This window comes from Salarias fasciatus, chromosome 18, assembly GCF_902148845.1.
Source record: "Salarias fasciatus chromosome 18, fSalaFa1.1, whole genome shotgun sequence".
NCBI lineage: Eukaryota > Metazoa > Chordata > Actinopteri > Blenniiformes > Blenniidae > Salarias > Salarias fasciatus.
The window spans coordinates 10,065,596-10,086,431 of NC_043762.1; the positions used below are offsets into that span (position 1 = coordinate 10,065,596).

General features: G+C 41.8%; 1 protein-coding gene across 1 annotated transcript in view; it reads right to left on the reverse strand.

The window, feature by feature from the left end:
- LOC115405105 (contactin-associated protein-like 4) overlaps positions 1-20,836 on the reverse strand; it is a 106,912-nt gene that overhangs the window by 60,040 nt on the left and 26,036 nt on the right. The window contains exons 2-3 of the mRNA XM_030114563.1: positions 17,045-17,155; positions 2,387-2,580 (exon numbers count right to left, since the gene is read on the reverse strand). Coding sequence (XP_029970423.1) covers positions 2,387-2,580; positions 17,045-17,155 — 305 coding nt within the window. The remainder of the gene's footprint in view (positions 1-2,386; positions 2,581-17,044; positions 17,156-20,836) is intronic.

Here is a 20,836-nt window from a genome sequence, read left to right on the forward strand (position 1 = left end):
GGGCATTAACAGAAACCTCGACTAGTCGACAAGTCGACTTCCGTTGCACAAGTCGACGTAAATTTGGACGAGTCGAAAAGTCGTTGGTTATTTTTTCTCTCACCTGATCACGTGACAGCGCGCAAGTCTTCATCCAGCGGGTGTGGATGCGCTCCTCTTTCTCCAGGAAAACATGCAGCGCAAGCCAGTAGGATTACTAAACTGATTGTGATCTAAGGATATTATAACAGTAAGGATTATTTTTTACCCTTTATCTCTAGAGGCTGGTGAGTTCTATTTTCTTTTTTTTTTTTAATTGCAAGCTGAAGTTGGTTTCTCATTGATGCCTATTTGTGGTTCTGAAGTATTTAATTTCCATTTATTTCTCTTTGAAAACTGTTTTCTAGGTAATGTGCTGTGAACCATGCAAGTCAGACCAATATTGAATTATAATTCCGGCAACCATTGGGTTGTGATTACTTTATTTAATTGAGACACGTTGCAGGCTGAAGTTGGTTTCTGATTGGTGCCTATTTGCGGTTCTGAAGTATAATTTCCATTTATTTCACGTTAAAACTGTTGTCTAACCAATGTTCTGTGAATCATGCAAACAAGACCAATACTGAATTATAATTTTGCCAGCCATTGGTTTTTGATTATTTTGGTATTTATTTCATTAAGACAACGCACGCTATTTTTTTTTTTCCAAAACATGATGAAGACACACACGGTGTGCATCTTGGCTGCCGCTGCTTTAAATGTAAAAGAAAACTCACGGTGTTAGCCTTTGTTTTGTTCGGGTTAAAATCTACATGGCTACGTTGCAGTGAACTTCAGTGCAAGTTGCTCATTGCTGGACAGCTGTGTGTCATATTTTCCCCCCTGTCAATGTGATGACGTCATCACGACTTGTCGACTCGACTTTATTGACGGATAAGTCGACTTGAAAAAAACTGAAGTCGTTAATGCCCGAGTATTGATCAATCTATCCTCTATAAAAGGGGAGTCAAACATGAGACCCGTGGGCACAATTTTACCAGTCCAGCCCACTCAAGATGAAACTGGGCTGTACAGTATGTGCGACGTGAACAAAAATGTGTCTGACATTTGTGTTTTTGTCATTTGGCCTCATTTCCTTGGTTTAGATCATATCTGTATTCATGTTCCTGCCTGTGTGGGGTTCAGTTCCTCTTGCATCTGTCTTCATCACCCGATTACCCTTGATTGTTTTCAGCTGTGCCTCGTTTCTGATTCTATATGTTTGTGCTTTGGGGAGGTTCTTCAGTTTGCCTTTGCTCCTTCTCCCACGTGTCTCTCCTCACATGTTCTTTTTTCCAAGACTTTGATTGTTTTTTTGTGAGTTGGAAATGTTCGTAGCCCTCACAATAATCAAACTTGCATATGACAGCCATGTACAATTTAGCAACAGCATTTAACTTAGGAAAAGTGCATTTGAGCTCTTGGGGCAGCTTCTATCACCTGGAGAGATTTTGACATATATGGAGAAAACATTAAAAAAAAAAAAACAAATTAAAGTCCTAAAAAGGAGCTGATCAACAGACACTGTGTCAGAACCACTGTGGTGTAAACAGGAAACTTTTCTGAAACAATGATGCAAAAACTATGCATTTTTTACTGGCAACGTCACATAAATTAGGCCTATATAGTGCAAGTTACAGGAGAGGGAAGACATACTAAAATTACTTTTTGGGAAAAAAAAAAAAACTGATGCCACTTCCGATGTTGTATTTCAACATTAAAGCTACAGCCAACTAGCTGGAGTTTGGCAGCCTGGCACTAAGATTATGAGCAGAGTTAAATGGTCAGGCTCAGAGTAAAAGCAATAAAAACATAACTACACTCATCAGACTTCAGGGTCAATCATCAAAGGATTCAGAGCATTTATCAAATGTCTGAGAACTTCATCACTTCATCCTGTTGGGTCTGTTCAGATGTAAAAGAGCTCCAGAAACACTTGTGTTTTTCCACGTCGACTTCAGCACCGGGCCGCCCTCCAGACTGCTCTGCCTGGTATCAGCGTCTTTGTTTGGCTCTGCGTCCATCAGCTGCAGCTTAAGTGTTCTGGCAACAGGTCCGCACAGTCAGCAGCGCGCTTTCATCGGTTCATCCATTATTTATGAAGAGTCAGAGGCTTCTGATGACTGTGATTATCTCTGCAGGATGGGCATGATGGGCTGATCCCTGCAGACCAGCACCACTGAACACCACCTCGTCTCTAAATATGACGGTGGTAGACCGGGACGATTAGCTGCGATTAACCTGAATGATGCTCAGTTGTATTTGACGCTCGAGCTCCAGTGTTTATGTCCAGTATTAAAACTTAATGCTGCTCAGTAGTGTGTGCCGCTGAAGTAGTGCGAAGCTGGGTATTTCTGTATGGACTCACCCCGATGCTCTCCTCCTGTCTGTACTGCCTCCAGTTGTGTCCCGTGTCGCTGAACATCAGCAGGTAGGACGACAGCCAATCGGAGCTGCCGTAGCGGCCCTGCGTGGCCACGGCCGTGATCTTTGTTCGCTCGCCCAGATCGACCTCCAGCCACTGATGTCTGTCTGAGACGAGAGGAGACCAACCTCCAGCTCCTGCACACAGGGCAAATCAAAGACCGGATTGGGAAAAAAAACACAATTTCTCCCCCATTCACAACATCGTTCTTACTTCTCTCCCAAAGAAAGTTCAATAATCTGATTTGAAAGGGTTAATCACAAATGACCTTTTCATAGCCCACGAGTCCTCGAATCGCTGCAATGACCCCATTGAAAGGTGGTAATATGGGTCATAACATAGAAACCCAATGCCATTAACATGTGAAACCTTGAGTGACACACAGAGTTTAAATACCTCAGTTCCAGCATTTAGTTCAGGGACGGGCGGTTATTTAATTCAAGGAGCCACATGAGAAACATGAAATATTTTGTAAGGCCAGGCTAAAAGACTGAATTAAGTTATGCTGCACGCCACAATGTGAATTTCATCTCCATAAAAACACAAAAAAATGGCATTGTTTTGACAAGATGCAATTGTTAAGACTGAATGTGATCATTAAGCAATGAAGAATTAGCTTAAAGAAGAACATCGTAAACTCAATCAGAAAAAAATCTAAACAACTACAAATTGTGACAAAACATTAATCAGTATTAAATCATCTTTAAACAAACACTGTGGCTATTATTTTGCTTTCTGTCCAGCTCCCTCATTTGTCAAACTTCATCACCGTGTAGGTACAGCGGGAGAACCAGACTCTTGTGAGCACGCGTGGAAGAAAGTTCTCCTCTTTGAGAGAAGCATGAAAATGAAGCAGTGACACTGAATTAAACTGCTCTGCCAGCAGGTCCTCAGACTCCAGGTCAATGAGTTCCAGCTGAACATCACTGGGTGCATCATCCACGCCGGATGTGAAGAGGGAGGACATCATTTGCATTTCACCCTCGACTGTTTCAAAGTCTTGCAATCACCCTGAAAGCTCTGCATGCAGTTCTCCTCACACAGATATAAATCTGCAGGGGTGATCAGCTGATGGTTTGACTTCTGGATGTGGCTCCCTGGCTGTAATATCTTCAGGTCTGACTCAGACTAGTCATTGGTTGGAGGTGAGATTACCTGAAGCTCTCTAATTGGAAGTTACATTTAAATGGCAGCCTCTGGAGGAGGCCACTGTTCTTAAAGGTGCTGTAGGCAGGATTTTGCTAGTCAATGCTAATTTTTCTGTGTTTTCTTTGGATTAAATGTTAGAGTATCCATTGATAATCCTTTAGGAGTGTAGTATAATTGCACTACCGCGAGGGCGCAGCGTTTCCATCTGTCTCTGTTCTGAGCTGAAAAGGAATCTCGACAGCTCCAGGTATCTTTGCCAAATCAGAAGAGCCCATGAGTCTCTAACCGTGATTGGTCGAGGGGCGTTCGTCGCACGTTCTTGTGGGAGGGGCTTAACTTGCATAAGGGCGTGATGTCAGAGAAAACAGGACAGGATTGGCTGTGCTGGGTTTCAAATCGCCATCTTAGATGGGTCAAATCACCATCTTGCTTAGGTAACCCTAAGCAAGATGGCAGAGATGCCGAATCCTGCCTACAGCACCTTTAATGTCCATTTTCTGGCACATATGCAAAATAATTATTTTCTACAGCAGCAGCAGAGATTTGTTTGTCGCTATAGGATTCCATTTAATTTACTAGAGTTTTTTTCCTCTTTTCAGGAGTTAAGTCAGCAAATGTCCTTCAGTTGTTTTACTTTCCTTCCCGGAGATACTTCACTGTAAGGGGGATTTAAACAAATTCTTTGTTTGTTGTTCTGGCCTTTGGTCCACCCTGAATGTCGATAACTTGTTTCATTGGTTGTAAATCAGAAACATCATAACAAATGTATTTCTGGCTGGCACCGACTCTCTCTCCGCCTCCCCCTTCATGCTGTGCTCCTGCCCCTACACCGGGGGCAGAACACACTCGATAATTGAATCTTCATGCTGCATTTTGCTTGTGGCACTAAAGCAGATTGGTTTCATTCTCAGGCAGAAAGTTTTTGACTGGAGAAAACTGAATTTCAAAATGTGGAAGTCACTCAGATTATTCCTGTTTACAAAGAAAGTTTCTGAATCCTCGTTTTAAATATGCTTTGTGAATCAAATTGGAAACCAATTTGCAAGATTTTTACAAACCTGTAGCCTTGAATACTTCTCATGTATATTCAGAAAGACGCATTCCTCACCTTCTTATTCTTTCTCAGGCCACAAATGGCCCGCACTTTGAAATTCTCTGAACAAAAAGCACTGTGTGTTGAAATATGTGAAGGAAACCAGATCAGGTTTTGCTGATGTTTGAAATCAGTAAAAGGTTGAAAAGGAAAAAGCTTGTGGGCTCTATGATTTGCAAAGGGAAGATTGTTTTTACACACATTTTTCAACATTAAGAGGAGTGTATGTCATTAAATTTGTGCGCATAAAGATTTTCTGAATTTGTTGTGTTGCCTCTTTGAGGATCCGTAATGACACAACAGAAAGCAGGAAGGTCAATATTCATTCAACCCCAAATGAAGGACAGCAGCATGTTCACATTTTATCATCTGAAGCAGATGTGCTGTCACACAAAAACAGTTTATTAGTGACAAAAAGCAGTTTTCCTCAAACCGGAATCATTACTGCTGCTGCCGCAGCAGCCCAGCAAGCCTCTTAAATTTATGTCCAAAAGGTAAGTGCATCTTAGTTCTTGGAAATGAATGGAGAAGCCAGTTTTTAAGAGTTTATTGAATATAATCATGAAAAAAACATGTCTATGAATAATTGAAAGAATAAGGACAGCCCTTTGAACATTGTGCTGGGCCTCATTTGGACTCCAAATGAAGCCAATTGCAGACTCATGCAAATAGATTATACCTCCACTCTGCATCCATTTTGTAGTTGACACTAAGAGAAATATCACACACTGACAGTAATAATGAAATGAGAGCTTTGCATGCTGTAGAACTTGTTCACATAAGATTGATGTGCTTGTGCTCAACATAGAGTAAACAGATGTGACAATGGGCACGTTTACATGAACCATGTATAAGCGGATTATACGCAAAGCTGATTGTAAAATGTGTCATGTAAACGACCTAGTGGATCCGCTTCACTCGGAGTGGAATGTATTTTGGAGCCGATTGTAAGAGGTGGTCTACGCCGATTGACAATCTGCTCTGTGTCCCTTATAAACGAGCCTGACAGCCGAAGCGGATTGAACTGGGGGAGTGTTTGTTCCGCACATGCGTCCCCTCATATGTAGTGACGTGTGACGTGCCAGTAAACGGGAAGCAGCACAGTCAAAAAACCAGAAAAAGAACGCTACAGTGGTTGAAAAACACTTTTTTAATAAAAAACCTCAACAGAAAAGACATTGGAGAGGCGAGATGGAACCAAATCGCGCAACAGCGAGTTGTATAAAGAGCTCTATAGCAGAAGTTGAGACTCACAAAAGACTTGAAACGTAAAAACTCACTGTAACTGTCGATAACCGACGTTCGCTAGAACGACTATATGTTTCAGTCATGTATTGGTCACAAGTTAACAGGGGCACCAGTTAATTCGAAACATCGGCACGAGGAGCCGAGCACACACCGAGACGTGCCGCTCGGCGCGGCGGTGCTGCGGCCAGGGGAGCAGCCGCTCCTTCAGCAGCGTATCATGGAGATTTGGAACATTATTTGAGCAGATATTAGCAGATAAAAACTCTCTGCTCGGCGCTGAGGACTGCTGCGGAGCTAAAGACCTGCAAGTTCCTCGTGAGACTTTGTGCGCATGTCACAGGACGCTGTATAATCCGCTTCACCCAGGGTCCTTGTAAACGAGGATTAATCGTGGATAGCTTTGTATGCCGTACATGAATACACTCCGTTTAATACGATTCTTTACAATCGGATTGAAAAAAACACCCATGTAAACTTGGCCAGTGAGTCAGAATATTAAAGAATTTTAAAAAAGCAAATAAATGCCACATAGAAGATGATCACTCACGTCACAGCTTGAGGGAGAACAAAGATATCAATATCTTTGCAAAAAGTCAGTAAACAGAAGCCGTGGTGGGCCAGCTGAGGAAATGCCTCTCACCACAATGACAGTAGAATCTCTGCTGATGGCTGAGTGAGTTTGCATCTCATTTCCAAACATGTTCAAAATAGATCCAAACAATAACAATACAAGTCTGTTTGCAAGTGTATAATTAAACTGCCTGTTATACATTAATTATTAGTAGAAACTCATTAACATATTTTACCCGATGTATGTCCTTGCAACATCATGTGCAAACTTTAGCAGATCAGTAGATGTATCTTCTGCACTATGAGTTTGTCAAAGAGTTTTGTTAGCTGAATGTTGAGTGACCTTGCCAATCTTTGCTAAGTACAATGACGCACTTGCTTGATAATAACAGTAAACTTGAGTTGCAAGACTGTGTAGATTGAGACAGTTAATTTCTGTTATCTTAATTAACATTACTAAAATTCACAGTAATTTAAATGATGTGATGGTTGGAACCAAACCTGATCAACTGTCTCAGTGCAGTTCTTTTGATTATAACCTAGAGCTCCTCAGCAGCTACTTTATATTTATAGTAAACTCAATTTAAAAATGTTTTGCTGTCAAATCCGGCGAAGTCCTTCGCCTCCTCTTTAACTTTGCCTCTAAGATGCTTTGTTGCTGATAAACAATAATAGGCCACAGACCACTGAGTTGCCCCTTTTTATTGTTTCCCAAACAAAGCATCATCAGTAAAAGCATGCGATTGCCATGTATTGATTAGATGCCCAATCATTTCCATCCTTTCCCAAATATCTAGATACAGAGAGGCTGCGGTAGGCTTTATTGATTAGCTTGACGGTTTTGCCTGTAAGATGAGATCTCATGCTCTGAAATATATCAATAAGCGCATTGATTAGTTGTACGGTACCGGTGCAGATGCCTTTCCTGTGATACATATCACCAGAGGAGAGCTGTGTTCCAGCATATTGACTGGTTTCATTCTAAGTCAACTCATGGAACCAAAAACGGTCAAAACAAAGTCGACTTGAAGATATTTTCTAGTATTTAGTAGCTCATATCTCAAAACAGCCAATAAGGACGGTGGTAAAAGCTCTTCATTAACTGTATAGAAGTCGATTAGGCACAGTTGGAGGAGGAAAGAAGAGCCAAGTCAGGCCACAGAGACGCCTCGGAGCTCAAACACCAGATGGACAATTCTGAAAGGAGAGGCTGCCGACCAGAAACCTGCTGAGTCCACAAACGCACACGTGCTTGCAATTTATTTCCACACCATCAAATTCACCTTTAATTATTATTTTAATCAAAAAGGATTGTTCTCTACCATGTGGCTGAGTGACTTTGCTCACTTATGAGGGGTGTGAGGAGAAAACACTGCACACCTCTGCATGTAGTCAAACAAGAAGCAGGAAAAACAAATGTGAATATGACTTGTTTTGTCTCTAATGCAGCAGCAAGAAAAAAAAAAACTGAATCATGAACACAATTTATCTACGGTCTCAGGAGGATTGTACCAAATATTTGATTTGAGTGTCAGACCTGGAGGCATACAGAGCTTTTTCCCAACAGAAGGCGACATTTTAGTACCATTTGTGCTGCTGCCTGATTTCTTCAAGACACAGGAAGCAGAGACAACAGACTATTCACAGCAATGCTCAATTCCTCCGTCTGTGAATGTACTCGCACAATCTTTTGGCTCATGTCAACATTCTGACTGCAAGGTATTCCAGCAAAACACAGAGTGAAACACAATGCAGCGCCCGGACTTCGCAAACAAAAAAACACACCTTGCCCAAATCAGAATCTTTGGACTCATAATCAGGAAATGTTACCAGCCCAAAGTGGACTTCACTTGTCCGAATATACCACTTACAAGATTTTTTTTCATGTTAATTTTGCATTAATAATAAAGCGAACCTGTTTCAGGTGAAGACACTGCAAAAGAGATTTATTTTTTTGGTACACTTTTAAAATTAAATTAATTACAGTCTTAACCATGTGCTTTAACACCCTAAAATAATGACCAAGGTGAACTGAGAATCATGCGAGATTCATGACATCATTCAAAATGACTGCTGTCTTGAATTTCAGATGATTCGCTGTTCACCTCAGTTATTTTTGGCTTTAATTGAGATTCAGACACCATTATTCCAGGTTTATTGTTTTGTGTGAGTAATGGCAGCTTTTAACTCGTCCAGGGGGCATTTTAACTGTTAAAATGAGCGGATGTGTGCGAATTTTCAGCGCCGCATTGATTTAATGATATTTTGTAATGATGCAAAAAATTGTCATGCTCCATTCTCCTGTGCATATAATTAAAAAGAAACTAAGACTGCCTTTACATGACAACATTGTGAGTTTGTGCGGAAGAACTATTGACATGGTATCGTGGTGTACATTCAGTGGCATTTCCTCCATTTCCATGGTGATGACGTTGGAGCATTTTAAAAAAAGTTTCATTTTCAGTGAGTCTGAGCACCATCGTTGTGTAAATAGACAATAAAAGTGCAATGCAAGTTTTGAGTTTTTACTTGAAAATACCATTTAAATGAGGCCTAATAAACAGCAGTGCTTCCACATGAAGAGAAGTGACTATTCAGTCTATTGATAATATTGCCTCTGCAGTATCATTTCAGTCCCTGTGTTGCCTTGTATTTTTGTCGAGTTGTGTTTTTTTTATTGTGATATGAATGCTAAAATGGGATTTTTCTAACTGCCAACTCCCCCGGTTCCCAGTTGCATGAACGCACCATTAACGCGACGCCGAGGACGGAAATTTTCCCCAGCTGAGTCATGGTTGTGTACAAACTACCCAGCGGAGACTGAAGCCTGATGGAAGTAGAAAGCTTAGCGACCGGCAAAGTTTTATGGCCCAAACAGTGTTTTCTGTCGCAGTAAAGAGCCGCTTCATTGTTCGCCAACCAGGACACATTAGCATTCGTCTATCCACTGGAGCCGTCGCTCCTGTTCTGTGGCGTTGTTGCGTCGTTTTTTTTCCAGGACACTGAGCGGCGTCGTACCATAAAACTTCCCGGACTCACCCCCTCCTGCAGATCTCGAAAAGACGAATGCAGTGTGACTTCAGTTCCACATGTTATTTCCCTCTGCTGTCCCGTGTCTCACCTGGCTTCGTCTTTTGTTTTGTTTTTTTTTTTAGGTGCAATAAAGTATAAATGCCAATAAAAGTCAAGAGGAAAAAGTTCACATTTCACATTCAAGCATTTGAGTGCTGTATCACAGTGACAGGAGTCCGGTGGGAGCAAAAGGTCAAGTCTGTTGCAAAAGTCACTGTAGTCGTTACATTGACAAAACAAAGTAGCATTTTTTTAAGCTTAACTCTTAGCTGTATGCTCGGCATGTCAAATTCATTTTAAGTCATAGCCCCCATGCATCAAAACTCAAACTTTTTTTCTTGTTGTAGTGTAGTGAAAATGCATTGTGATATGCTGCATTTTTTTTTTTTTTTTTTTTTTTTTTTTTCACTTTTGCTTCAACAACACTGAAAATTGTAATTTTCATGTTAGGCCAAAAATGGATGCTGTTGCTTATTTCTGTACTGAAAAATCAACAGAGCACGCACGTACTTGCTTATCTTAATTTGTTATCAATGCAGTCGCTGGTTTTTACTCCTGTATCACGACAGGCATCTGATGTCCAGTTCTGATTCTCAATGTTGTGGTGTGTCCTCCCCAATTGGACAAATAAAAGGCCATTTTTGTCTCACGGACCATTTGTTCAACACGCCTGCTCTGGGCACTTCATCAGTTTTACCCTAATTGGGATTGCGGGGGCAGTTTGGGAGCAGACAAAATGCAGCCAACACTCTAAACAGGGTGCCTGTTCTCACATCTCCGTTCATAAAATCTGAGTAAATGTAAAGCATTTTGTTTAATCTCATTAACAAACAAAATGACGAGTGGCCGAGCGGAAACTGCCCGTCTCGTTGGAGGGTTGACACTGATCTTCAAGGAGCTAAAGGCCAAAGCTAATAAGCACTTGACTAACAGACGTGTCCAGTGACAGCAGAAAAAAAAAAAAAACAGGAGGAAAACACAATGACCTTTACTCATGAGGATCAGGCTGTGGAGGAAGAAGAAGGAGGAGATCAGAGAAAACGACTGGGGAAGTGAGAGGCGTTCCAGAGATTCACTGTGTCCACTCTGTCAGAATTAATTGAAACTGAGGTGAGCTGATGGCTGCTGGTCTGAACACTTTCTATAACAGCTGTCACTTTAAATCAAAGGCAGCGCCACGCTTTGGGTCTCTCGGTGCCTGTCAAGGAAACCCACTCTAACCACCCACTGAGAAATATAGTTACAGTTAATTTTGGTGATTAGGATGGGATCACTGCTCCGCCAGCCAATTAGGAGCCTGAACTCCCCCTTGGTTTAACCAATCAGAGAGCAGACGGACTAAAGATGGAAGTGAAAGACTGAAAAAATAACAGAAATAAACATTTTTATTGCATTTGGTGTCACAGTCGGGGTAAATGATTTGGTTTTCTGTCAGGTTGAAGTCCTATCTGGACGGCCGCTTAACCACCACAACCCAACAGAGAACGCGCCCATCGTGCCTTCTTCAAATGAGACAGACAGCAATCACAGAGGCTGCAGAGTGCTGTGTACATGTGTCTTTGCTATTTGATAAGCTATTTAAAAGAGATATCTGCAGCTTTTGAGTATGTGACTGACATTTACGACATGACAGGTCAGGCGGTTTCAATTGTTGTCATTTTCTGCAATTTTCCATAAAACATAAACAACACAAAAAACAAAAAGTGCTTCCAAAATCACGTTCAGAGTGCAATATTGACAAAACGGGTGGCAGATCCTTGAAGGAATGCACTGTGTTTCTGTGGCCGTGCGGTGGTGGAGTGGTCTGAACGCTCACTTCAAGAAAAATACAAGGATTTGAAGTTAATTGCTGGCTTTTAATCACTTGTGGGTGTGAATGCCAGCGTGCGATTGCTCAGGCATGGGTTTGCAAAATTAACATTTTATTCTAAGAGCGTACAAGCATCATATATTACCATATTCTCTTGATCGACTCCTCTGGGATGCTAACGTGTCTCCAGTCTTCACTCGCACTTCCCAGAAGTTCATTCACATGGATCCTATTCAGTCTTTTCAACACAACTGATGTCAACTAGAAAGAAAATTGGTTTTCAGAATGCTTGTGAAATTAAGTATGAGCTAAATTACTCCCCTATTCTTTAAAACGGGCCAGGATAGCAATCCATTCATCCATCTTCTCAACCACTCTATCCAATTTTCCAGGATTGTGGCACTTGAGTCAATACCAACGCATCAGTTTACATCAATACTCAATTGAGAATCAATTATCTAACAAGCGGGATCATCCAGCACACCTCAGGTAGGGAAACGCAAAACTGTGTCATGAAAAGTCCCAGCCTGAAATTCTTATAGGGTTGTTTTCAGAACATTGCTCTGTTCCTTCAGTCATATAAATAACTCCAGCTCCATTTAAATGAATTTTTCTTTGGAATTTGAGGAAACTGTGTACCTGGAGAAAACCTATGCACACACAGGGAGAACATGCAGACTTGTCCAACCGAGAAATGAGCTGAAAAACATTGAAATGGTCCTCAACGCACATTTTTGATGCTAATCCTTTCTCTCCCCCCCACACACACACACCTTGTTATCACATTCATTTTCTCTTTTCATGACTGTTTTTAGTGTAAACAGATCAAATACAGTCCATTTGATCACTTTGCGTGTCGTGTTTGGATCAACATCTCTTTCTTGAATGCTTCATGAAAAGCTTTCATTCATCTTTTTGATTATTTATTTGATTTATTTCTTGCTCCTGCTTTAACTCCTGCTGTGCATCAAGCTCCGGCCACAATTGAGTTATCCACTGGTGCGTGAAAGACTGAAGGCTTAAGCCTCTCTGTGAGGCTGGCGCTCTCACCAATACTGCACCGTGCAGCCAGTAATTAGTAATATCGATTGTGCAAATTTTTGGGATTAAAGCCGAAGTCTGTCACACAACAACGCACGAGGAGGATTTGGCCTCTCGCTTCTCCCGTCTGTGAGAACCGACACCTGAACCCGGCTCAATTTGTCTCTGCCTTGTTACTAGAGCAACACAAGGAGTAGGTGTATGTAACAGGTAAAAGAAAAAAAAAAAAAAAAACGCCGGTCAAGCTGAACAGCTCGCCTTTTGCTCCGCTGACGAAGGGAGACCAGACCTGACATGAAGCTGCTGCGGGCAGCAGCGCCGCTGCGAGCGGCAGATGGATGGATAAGTAAAGAAAAGATGGCAGCGTCATTAATAATGCACTGATATTCCACCTGACAGCAACATACAAAGAGGGGAGTCACGATGTAAAATGAAGAGTCGTGCAGAAGTGAAGAGGCTACACTGGAGGAAGAAGAGCTGTTGTGGCGAGCAGACAGGTGGAAAAGTGGACCGGCGGCGCCGCAGATAGGAAGGCAGCTGAAAGGGGAAAGGCAGACCTGGAGCGAAAGCCCATCATTTGCATGTGAATGACGAGCCCGGATGGTAATTTCAGCAGCGTGATAACATGTTCGGAGGACGGAGAGCCTAATAGGCGCCATGCGGCGACAGGATGGGAAGCGTCGGATGTCTCCTGCAGGCAGGGAACAACACACTTCCACTCCAGCTCCAGGGTGTAACGCTGGAACTTTGTGGGAGCGATTTAGTGCACACCGAACACACACTCACACCTATAAATCAATACTTGATTAGCTGGCAATCGTAACGCACACAGCCACGACAGGTTCCAATTAAAGTTAAATTCCACTTTTAAATCACATTCATTTAGAAAGTGATTACAGTGGCACAATAGTTCTTTCTGAAGTCAGTTCCAGCATAATTGCAGCAGCATCGCTGATAATTGCCGGTGTTGCCTGAGAAAAGAGAACGTTTAAACACGCAGACTGTTATTAACATTTGGCAAAAAAAAAAAAAAAGAAAAGAAAAAAGAAAAAAAAAAGACAGAGCTGACTAAATTAGTTCTCACTGATGAAAATGTGACTGCAGATGGAGTAAAACTAATGATTACAACAGAAAACAGGCTGTACAGAAGAAAGGGAAACAATTTCCTGGAAAATTATTTAAATGAAAGCCGACAGACGGAGGACGGGGGGGGGGAAAAAACTGCAACCGGATAAAAAGAGACTGAGGGAAAAGTGAGCGATAAGCAGAGAGAATGGAAATGAAAAGGAGTCTAAACAGAGAAGTGGTGAGCCCAGAAACGGCGAGTGATTCATCATGCAGGTTTTTCGGTGGCAAAGACGTTGGTGTTCAATCGGCTTCTCGGAGCGTTTTCATCTATTTTATGTGGCCGGATGCAAAAATGATGTGACTGCACAAAATATTTGGAGTGTCACCTCTGAGGAGGATCTGTCTTAAAGGACCGACTACGTCTGTGTTTTCATGCACGCTTCACATCAGACATGCTGAAAACATCCACCACAGTTTGTGATCATTTCGGCTAAAGAAACGACCTGTTAAACTGGAATAATAAGCAGAAGCAAGTTGAATATCACACATTAAACACACTTTACACACACTTCCTCCCATGTCTCTCCAACTATGGGGAATATTTTCAACCTCCAAGAGTTCTTGGGTATTTTACTGTGAGCTGATGGTGATAACCACTAAGACACAGTGCACTCTGTTGCTTTCTGAAATACATGTTTGAACTAGTTTTTACAATTTGTTACTGTTCACAGCACTTCTTGAGATCCCAGACGTCACTGCGCTGCACGTCTGGATGTTTTTTTGACCGCCAACCACCAAGCGATTCGTCCTCTGTCTGTCTATGAGCGCTTTCCATGAAGGGAATTTTTTCATTCCAGTCAGCGGTTATGAAAGAGTCTTGGAGGCTAAAGCCAACGTTAAAGGATAAACTCATTTATTCCGCAGGTTGTATTCCAGAGCTCTGATGATCTCTGTTCATTTAGTGAGTAAATGAACTGAAAGCGAAGCCGCTCCTCCGAGAGCGACTCGAGGACACGGAGGATCAGCGGCAGTCGCAGCAGGAGTCGGAAATGAGATGTGGGCGCTCATTTATTCATTGATTCCTCAGCAAACAGCTGGGACTGTGTGGGCTTTGGCCGAAAATGTGACATAAATGTCCCTCCTGATTTACCAACAACCTGTGGTGGAAACGGTTGAAACCACTGCTGAATCCCATTTATGATGCTATCAATAGCACAGTGACCAGTCGTTCAGCCTCCACCTCTAATCAGACTGTTTTCCCACTTGAAAAGACTCTTATTAACCCGCTTCACAAATTTATGTTCAGACTGTGGAGAATATCTCCAGCGCAGTGCTGATGTCTGTTGGCTAACAACAGAAAAATCAGGCTGCAATTCACACGTTTTTTTGCCGTAATTGGAGAATAGGAGATTGAAAAGATGCTGCCCGCTTTAATGAGCCTCAATTTCTGTTGTGACATTTGGATGGTAAGGTCAAAGTTTGGTGTAAACAACATGCTGCCTGTTCGTAACGATTTAGGATGCAGCTGCTGGAGTAATGGTGTCCGGACGATTATCCTGACACACGTTGAGTGCCATTTAAATTCCCACAATTCCATGTCACAGAGCTCATTTGATCTCCAGCTGGGCTCTCGACGATGATGAGTTCACGAAATCACCAGTCGATGCAGTGAAACGCCTTTAAAATGTGATGGAAAGTGAGATGTGACTCATGAACGTGCAGCTGACAATTCAACAGCACATGCATGGTCCAATCATCTTGTCACAGACAAAATTTCAGACGATTGTTTCTACTTTCTGAATCTACAGCATGGATGATTTCAGTTCAAAAATGCCTCATCTTGTATTTGCAAGTTGTACTCTTGTGTTAAAGTAGGAATGTAAGATCTCACACACACAAATTAATAATGTATTCAAGAGAATATGCCACGTTTGACACAAAAACAGCCACCACAATGTGTATGCAGAACCCTTCAATTATTGCTTATACACTGCCAAAAATAAAGATATTAGGCGGAAAATGTAGAAATGTTTCATACTTGAAATACCTTAATAACCCTGATCCTGTGCATTTTCCTCCTTGAAAACCCCAAAATTGTCAAACCTTTCCTCCTGTTGCCAGCGGTGTCTCCTCAGACTCTCTCCTCCTGCTGTGTAAATATCGTATAGTTTTCAGTTTTTTGTACTTTGTCACGTCTCTTGTACTCATTAGGTTACCCGTATTTAAAACTCCAGGTGAAGCACGGCTTCCGACTCCGTGACTCGTCGTGGGTTTTAGAGACTCTGAAAGTGAATTCCAGGTGTGTGTATCTTTTTATAAACTCATAGTTGTTCACTAAGATTCGTAATCTAATTGGTGGTCCCTTCACATTCAGTACATCCAGTCATAAAAATGTGACTTTAAATGAAGTAAATGCTAATCTCTAGTTTCATTTATTCATCTTTTCTCCCATTATTTCCTGGAATAACAAAAGTAAGCTGGGGAAAAGAAGCGCCCATCTCTGCTCCACATGCAATAAATTGCCCGAGCCTTCATCTGCCACTTGAGTAATGAGTGTAGATCCCTCGCCTGCAGCCATGTCAGGGCCTTTTGTCAGATCCAGCAGTTTTACATATGTAAAGCAGGGGGAAAAAAAAGCAGCTACGAGGAGTTCCCTGGTTCTGAAAAATCAAATATAAGCCAGCAATAAAAATCCAGCCTGAAAGAAGGGAAATCAAATTTTGTCTTTAACGCAGTTTTTGTTTGTTTTTTTTTTTTTTTGTATTGAGATATGCCATGGACATTTTACACGTCACGTTTGAAAAGGATGACATGTATGAAACACCTTGAATTGAAATTTCTTTTAACTTCATGTTTTTTGGGGATTTTCTTCCACGCGTACGCAAACAAAGCGAGCAGACAGGCGGCGTTCAGCGGCGGGCTCGGTTGCTGCCAGATTCGGTCGTGCTCAGCTTCCTTCAGTTTCCCAGGTGGTGAAAATCATTCAGATCCAGATTAAACCCATCTCACCCTCCCAGCTGAGTCTGGGCTTTGATGTCGGGATAAAGCAGTGAAGTCCATTCCCTGTGGAAAGCTCCACAAAGAAAAAAAAAAAAAAAAAACAATCTTCGTTTTGTCAAAGTTTCACATCAGCATCCAGCGAAGGATTTCCTTCTAGGTTATCATGCTGGACGAAAAACATCACCAGTATTCACCCTACTGGTGTAATCTCTCAATGAAAAACCACCTATAGAGAATAAAGACAAGGCAGCTATCAGCAGTTTTACTTTGTTTGTCTTTTGGAAGTAATTCTAATGAATGTCATGATTTGTCTGGTTGAGTTTATTAAAAAGTTGCTGTTTGTTTTCTGATCTTTTTTTTCAGAGCTTTTGGGAGTCTGTTCTGAAAATTCAACTTTTGGTAAGCAGCGATTTCATCCTCCCTTTTATCAGATACTGTCACTTGCAAATTCAGGAAGTTGGAAAAAAAAAAAAAGTAATTCATAAGACTGCGTGCAACCTGACATACGGCGCTGCAGGACCGGACAATGCCAGCAGAAAGGGTTCCTCACCGTCTCTCCGGTTGAGTTTGGCGAAGCCCGGCGCGTGGCTGCTGGACAGCTCGGAGGAGCTCCTGAAGGACGACGGCATCAGGTTGGACACCAGCGGGCCGTCGCACGGATCTGTCAAGCAATCAGCAGAGGATACATGTGCAAGGTTAGAGTTTTGACTTCGATTTGTCGTCTGGCATTTGACGACTGCACGTCGTTTTACAACGGGGGTTGAACGGACCCCCAAAACACAACTTTCACCTTAAGATGGGGCCAAAGCCTGATCAGCTGGGAACACATGATACAGAAAAACTGTCTTCAGAGTTCACAGAAGGAATAAAACTGTCCGGGAGACTGTGGCGCGCTGTTACACCCACACACTCACAAAACGACCCATTATTTTGCATGACCGATTGTAAATTTTAAGGACAACCCAGCGATTGTACAAATATGATCATTATTATAAAAGCATGTGCTTCTGTTAGTTCTGTTTTTTTCATACGTCTTTCTGGGAACCTCACCACTGCCACGATCCTTTATTCCTTTTCACCAGCTGTGGCCTCAGGTGTATCTTTATCTTCTAATTTATTGCCATTGAAACACTCCAACATGAAAGAGAGGTTTGCTCTGAGCTGAACCTGTGGCTCACCTGCAGTGCTGGTATGTTACTGACATTAGTAATCCCATACAAGCCCGACCGCAACCTGAAAGTCCCTGACACAGGGCTGTGGGAGGTTTAGGCTAAAATCTGGCATTGCACGCAAGATTGTCTTGTTTTTGCTTTCAAATCGGCCTTAGAAACTCACTTTACAGCATAACCTTTTTAATTCTGCACCTTCCATCTGCCTAGACAGTACATTCTTCATATTATAGATGAAACTTTTCCAAAGACGTCTCTTGACATTTTTGACATCAGAACATTGTAAAATAGTTGGAATTCCAAGAACGGGAGTAGAAATAAAATGAGTTACACAGTAAGGAGCAAACCAATGTTAAAATTTAAGATGTTTGTTGAAGTATTCTGCAATCATACACTTTCATTCATAATTCAATCGTTTCCTTTTTGCATCTCCACATATTTTACTATATCAGGGCAAATATCAAGGTTTTCAGCCTTCAGAAAAAATTAAAAGAGCTGTAAGCAGGGCTACATTTTTCAAGTCTTTGAAAATGCCACAAGGAGTGACGCATGTGAATATTAATGCTAAATGAAAACATTCTTCAGTCTCCAAGTCCACAAAATCTTAAAGAGTCTGAATTCAAGTGTGCAAACTCTCATAAAGGAATGAAACCACAATCGAGAGGCTCAAAGAGGAGCGATCGGCAGAACAAACCACACTGACAATATCACAAGATCCCCCTCAGCAGGAGATGGATTATCCTCAATCTCTCAGCCGGAGTGGAAAATGCAGACAAATTGTTTGAAATTGTCCAGGTGATGTGGAGTGCTATTTTCAAATCATCACCTCCTTCCAGATCAAAGGCACACGGGTGCCACATGTGCGTGACACCGAGCAGGACGAGGCCTCTGCGCCCAATCCTGACTCAGAGCGACATGTGAAGAGGAAATCAAGATGAAGCTGTCGGAACGCAAACTGTAAACATGGCAAGAAACTGTTACTATCATCTATCGAGAAGCGAGAGTTTCATGTCACAACGCAGGAAGTACCGTGACATGAGCGGCAGCGGTCAGAAGCAGGTTTATCATTCCCTGGGTGGAACGTGGAAAAGGGTTTTCCAGCTGTGTGACTGAGCGCTGTAATGACGTCCAGTTGGATGAGTGGACGGTGTAATTCCGCCTGAATGGATAAATGCATGCTGAGATGAATGAGGTCCAAACTGACTCATTACAAGCTGAATACTGATGGAGATGAATCAGTGTCATCAGAGGAAACCGCCACCGTGTTTCACACATTGCGTTTATGGCTCATTCCCTGCCATAAAACCCTCCATATACATAATGGAGCATTGATGATCATTAGCATTTGGTTGTTGGTGGTTTTTTTTGTATCAAAATTAAAAATTTGAGAGTATATATTATATTTACAAATGAAAAACTTTTTTTTTAATGAAAACATGCATGCAACTGGTGGAATAATAGAAGAAATGATACATCATACCACAAGAAACAGAAAAAAAAAATGCCAGTTTATATTATTCAGCAGGTCTGTGGTTTGCACAGACTAACTGTATCCTACACACACATATTATATATACACATTTATGCAGCTCAATTCATAAATATTCATGGTTTTCCTCTAAAGCTAATCTGCCTTTCTCTGAAGTCTCTCCATTATTGGATGTTATTCTCTACCACCGAGACAAGAGCCAATTACCACGATTCACGCTGCCGTCCGATCTCCAACAACAACAAAGCTTTAGCTTCGATTACTCTGTCAACATCAGGACGCGTCGTCTGAACTACAGCAGGTATTCATCCACCTCTCAATATCCTCCAGAGTGAGATGATTTGGCTTGTTAATGAGACATACCTTTTCATTTACCTAAACAAATGACTCTACAGCAGCGAAGTCAGCACTTCAACAGATTGTAATTAAACATTTGCAGGAATGTGGAAAACAAAGAGCTTGTTGAACAATCTGACTGTAAAAATCTAAACCTCTTAATTACTCTGACGCCTATGCCTGCTCATGTGGATCTGTTGGGTTTTCTCTGTAAAAGTGTCTGAAATTACAACGTTGTAATTTGTGCTATATTAATAAAGCTCAATTAAATTGAAACCATCCATCCAACATCCGTCAATCCACCATCCAGCATCCATCCAACCATCCATCTACCATCCATCCTTCCAATATCCGTCCAGTATCCATCAACCATCCATCTAATCATCCATCCATCCATCAAACCTCCATGAATCCATCAAACATCCATTAACCCCATTATTGACCTCAAATGAGGTAGGAGGTCCAAGTTCCTCCAGAAAACCCACAAACGCAAAATAAGAACAAACTCCAGAGAGAAAGACTCAAACTGAAGACATCCTTGCTGTCACCGATGCGCGGTCCGATCTTCGAAGTGACATCACATTTCTCTCATAGATTTCTTACCATCTCCAGAAAAATTGACAATTTGCAACGTGGACACATATAAATTGTCCAGCCGGTTGCCAGTTTCTGTTGATTAAATTTGTCAGAGCCTTTCAAGAAGCTGTTACACCGTATCTGAATGAAAAATCCAAGCAACACATCTGCAGAGCGCACCAGCAGTGTCAGACTGCTGTCAGTGTTTACAAAAGATGCATTCGGTGTGTGAACAACACACAAACCCTGTCGTCACACATGGAGGGAAAGAGACTTGAAGTGTTAGAAATATGCTTGAGAACACGTGAGAAAAAGGTTTTTACCGTGTTTGTAACTGAGGTGGGAGCTTGTTGGGATTAACAGCACAATCTTTGCATTTTTTTTTTTTGCATCTGCTGTTATTGATGTGTTCACATTGATCCCCTCAATCTGTATTTTCCACAGCTGTCGTGATAGCTGAGTCCAGTGTGCATGGCTGCAGGCACGTCTCCGTGATTAACGTGATGCCACAGTCACGAAAACATTTGATTTCCACAGTTTGTAGCCTCAGTTTGTCAATCTTATTGGTTTATGATCTGGTGTTGGAGAGGAAAATGCTTGGAAGTGGTGAAGTGACTTTCTTTAGCCGTGCCGATAGCGTGGCTCTGCAGCTTCACGTTTGTTCCCTTTGTTTTCACTTCTTCTTGAGCTTTGTGGTTCGGAGAAATATCGTCAGAACAAGATCCCAGAGTCCTGGCTTTATCCTATGGTACTGTGCAGAGTCAAAGGTAAT